We start from the raw sequence: 3772 nt of genomic DNA on the forward strand, positions 1-3772 counted from the left end.
TCGGCAGTGGGGGCCCAACTGTGCTCCTCCAGTAGTGGTACAGGAGTTGGCAGTGCGTCGGTAGCGTGTACCTTAGCCCGTTTATTCTCTCCCTCCTGTGTTTGTGGCGCAGGAAAAGTAGTGGGTGTCACCAGCAGTTTGTCCAGGTCAATACAGTGAGTTTGTCTACGACCATTGCGAGTCGGTGCAGGTTGGTAATCTTTGACGAACACGCCGTAATGTACCCCGTGCAGCATGATTTGGTCTACCGGGTGTCCTTTCACCAGCAGCGCCGCTGGCTGAGAGGGTGTGTTAAAATACACCCGCCAAATATTGGGATGTGTATTGGACTTTTGTGTCGAAGACGAGTACGCGAGTTTGTAACTGATGAAGACTGGATTAGTCTTCAAGCGACGCAGGGCGTTGAGGACGGCTCGCGCATCAAAGTTGAAGCGCGTGCCTACAATGTCCATGTAGTACAGGTCGTGTAGGTCGTCATGTTGCCGTTGGGACGGGTTCCGATTGCCCGTCGTCGAGGAAGCCACCACAGAGAACTCCTTGCCGAGGAGCCGGATGGACTGCCCGCTCATGCCAAAGCGAGTCGCCTCGTCGGTGACGGTGACCACAACATCTCCACCACGTGCCTTGTTTACTTGCACGAAGTCTTGCATGAGGTGGGCCCAGGGAGCGTCTTTGTTGTCCTCGAAAAGGCTCTTGATGATCTTGTCGTTCGTTTGCGACATCAAGGCGTCGCTCGTGTCAATCCAAAACGTTGTCGTGCCGATGCGTTTGGGGTACGGGAGCGCGTCCTCAATCGCTTGAAACATGGCGTCATCCGACGTCGCTTCGTCCGAAGCCAGCTCCATCAGCTTGGCCAAGTTGGCGCGTGTGGGCCTGCAGAGCGTTACCTTGACTGATCCTCTTGATGCTTGTCCTCCACGTCGCATGACTGATGCGTACGTAGGAGGCGTTGGCGTGGGCACTGTACTTGGTAGCGGGTCGCTGAGGTCGACCACTCGACGTGTCGACGCAGGTTGGGCCGCATGCAAGCTGGGTAGCGTACTTTCAGTAGCATCTGAATGCTGATCTCTGATTGGCTGTTGACAGGGTGTCGACTCAACGCTTGCCCCTTGGGAGCTGAGTGGTTGGTGCCGAGGCTCGACAGCGCGAGGATCCACCGCACTGACCAGCGGCGGCGCCGAGCCAAGCAGGACAGCCTCAGCTGGGTCGCCTCCCCCGGCGTCAAGAGCGACGGGGTCGTGCGCGGGTCCGAACTCCCACCAGTGGTCTCGCGCCGCACAGCCCTGGCCGTGCCGGCAGCCTCAAGCGGCTGGAGCTCTCCAGGCAAGTGCACCGAGTCATGCAGCGTTGGATTCATCGTGTCCGTAGGTGACCCAGACGGAGAGAGGGCCGTCACGGGTTGCAGCGCCGGTGGCGTGGTGGAGGCAACGAGAGAGGAAGACATGTTTACTTGGGGCCAGTATAGAGGAATGTTGGTACTTTTCGATCAATTCGTTCGTAAACGCAAATAGGAAAGTGGGGGGGGGTTAGCTCAGTGGTAGAGCGTTGGATTCCAGACCCAACGGTCAAGGGTTCAACTCCCTTACTCCTCATTCTTTTTTCGTTCATGTTATATACTTCGAAGTAAAACCCTACCAAATGAATGACATCAAATAGTGCAAGTTACATGGGTAGTAGTAGTGCTACGTAGTACAATAGTAGTACTAGATACTTTTAACTGTAAACACCAACACAACGCGTACAGTTGCAGCGCCATTTGGGGTGCAAGACACTGCCAACCAACAACACATGCCAAAATGATTGACAGCAAACCTCGCCGAGTGTAAAATCACTTGGTTTCGATAACGTTATTAAGCGTAAATCTCGACATTTTCCTGCACGACACACTCCTACCACACGACTCGGCTCAATACGTCGTGGGGTTGGGCGGGAGATTGCTCCAAGAGGCGGTTGCGCATCGTCCGACGCTCGGCGGCATCTTCATGGGCGGCCCAGACGGCTTGGATGACGTCGGCGCGCGCGGTGATGTCCAGAGGAAACTCGGGCGCGAGAAATGCGGCCAAGAACTGGGTCGCCGATGCCGCCACTGCCACGGAGTCCGATATCAATGCCGCCAACGCATGCAAGACCAAGGCTTGGACGACGACAGTGTGTTGCCGCTTGACGGCCAAGTGCACGGGGGTGGCATTCGCTACCTTGGCCGACTAGGACGATTGATTGATCATCGTCATGGTTCAAAGAAGATATGGACAGACCTCGACGTGATATGACACGAGGGGATGTGAGAGAAGGAGGCGGACAACGTCCACATGTCCTTGCTGGCATGCCAGGTGCAGTGGCGTGCGTCGCCACTACCGTTAGTGGACAGGAAGGTATGGTAAAGAATTCGCTATACACTTTTAAAAATTCGCGTGGGTTGTCAAATCAATATGGAATATCACACTAGAGTGTTGTGATTGGTTGAATATAATTGATTTTTCTGTAAGAGCCAATCAAATCCACTCAAAATTGGATTCGGCGAGGTCTGGAAATAGTAGTTTGGACCGAATCCACAATATATGAAAAAAAAAGAAATCAACAAACACAATCGAAAATGCACAAAAAAAGATGAAAATAAGAATGAAAAAGAGAGTCACATATTCGACGGGGTATATAAAAAGAGTGCATGGAGGCATGGACATGTCAAGGCGTACCGAAATCCCCGTGACGTCGAGTTCCGGCCGCGACATCAGCAACTGGACGATGTCGGCGAAGCCATTCTCACATGCGGAATGCAGCGGCGTCCATTGATTCTACGAGCATCACGGTAACAGATGCAGTCGATTCTGGGGACGTACGCCGTTGGAGCAGTTGACGTTTGTCTCGGGGCGGGCGAGCAACAGCCGAACGATGTCAACATGTCGGGCCTGGCATGCAAATAACAATGGAGTTTCGTCGTACTAGATGGAGCACGACGTTAGAGCAGAATGACAGGCGACACACGGACCGGGGTGCGCACGTTGACGTCGACGGTCGGTTGAGCGAGGAGCAGTTGGGCAACGTTCAAACGGCCGGATTCGCACACGATGTGCAGCGGGGACTTGCCGGAGTACTGTTTGTCCAGCATCGTTATGATTGGATGCGCATCGAACGAGAAGACGAACCTTGCTGTCGGGTTCGGACGCGGCGTTGACGTCGCAGTCCAGCAACAGCTTGCGCAACTCAGCCATGTTGCCATCCGTCACGACCTTGCACATGGCCTTGGGTGGAGTCTACGCAGCAGATCCATGAGACGACATGATGCATACGAGTCTTGCCATTCTCTGCAGCCAAATGGAACTCATCGATGCGGCGGCACTTTTCTTCCTCTTCTTTCTCTTCTTTCTAACTATATTGGTGAGTTGGTGAAATATATCGGAAATATTTTGAAATAAAGCTGAAATTAAACGCAAAATGGTGTAACGTGATCGACTAGTGATGGGCCGATTTTTTTATTTTTTCTTTCGTGAATTCCTCGTCAAGTATTTATCGTAAGGCGATGCGGTGGACAATGTTCAGCAGGTGGGTCAAATACCCACATGTAGGGATCGGTGCCTACACAGCACAGCACATATGAAATCCTGTCAAGAGGGACGAGGAAAGAACCAAACGTAGATGAGCGGTACAGTATGTAGGACGTACTAGTAGATGAGCGAGGATAACGTAGGCGAGTGGTGGAATACTGTACTGTAGTGCCGAACGTAAACCAGCCAACAAGTACATCCTATCCCTGTGTTTATCGACCTCGTCAAAG

General features: G+C 52.9%; 2 protein-coding genes and 1 non-coding gene across 4 annotated transcripts; 1 reads left to right on the forward strand and 2 right to left on the reverse strand.

Annotated features, from left to right (window-relative positions):
• Positions 1-147: 147 nt before the first annotated feature.
• Positions 148-1444, reverse strand: H257_14004 (hypothetical protein; the record flags this gene model as incomplete). The annotated part of the gene is made up of 3 exons (XM_009841714.1): positions 148-165; positions 225-892; positions 940-1444. 3 exons carry the CDS (start codon positions 1442-1444, stop codon positions 148-150), a joined length of 1191 nt encoding a protein of 396 aa, XP_009840016.1.
• Positions 1445-1520: 76 nt separating this feature from the next.
• H257_14005 lies at positions 1521-1592 on the forward strand. Its single transcript has one exon. It is a non-coding gene; the product is annotated as a tRNA-Trp (tRNA).
• A 213-nt stretch (positions 1593-1805) lies between these two features.
• H257_14006 lies at positions 1806-3408 on the reverse strand. 2 transcript variants are annotated; one of them, XM_009841715.1, is made up of 7 exons: positions 3297-3408; positions 3144-3251; positions 2987-3091; positions 2838-2939; positions 2694-2792; positions 2256-2351; positions 1806-2204 (listed from the first exon to the last, which is right to left on the reverse strand). In XM_009841715.1, exons 1-7 carry the CDS (start codon positions 3321-3323, stop codon positions 1890-1892), a joined length of 852 nt encoding a protein of 283 aa, XP_009840017.1. In that variant the 5' UTR covers positions 3324-3408; the 3' UTR covers positions 1806-1889. The 2 variants fall into 2 exon arrangements, with proteins under 2 accessions (XP_009840017.1, XP_009840018.1); XM_009841716.1 differs by having other exon boundaries at positions 3144-3408.
• Between the last annotated feature and the right edge of the window lie 364 nt (positions 3409-3772).

Source organism: Aphanomyces astaci (assembly GCF_000520075.1).
Source record: "Aphanomyces astaci strain APO3 unplaced genomic scaffold supercont1.52, whole genome shotgun sequence".
NCBI lineage: Eukaryota > Oomycota > Saprolegniomycetes > Saprolegniales > Verrucalvaceae > Aphanomyces > Aphanomyces astaci.

Excerpts from the sequence above, each read along its gene's own strand:
- H257_14006 (XM_009841715.1), bottom strand. The coding sequence starts at position 3,323 with ATGAGTTCCATTTGGCTGCAGAGAATG. Across the intron at positions 3,252-3,296 it reads CCATTTGGCTGCAGAGAATG|ACTCCACCCAAGGCCATGTG; the intron begins GCAAGACTCGTA and ends TCTGCTGCGTAG. Across the intron at positions 2,793-2,837 it reads ACGTCAACTGCTCCAACGGC|AATCAATGGACGCCGCTGCA; the intron begins GTACGTCCCCAG and ends TGATGCTCGTAG.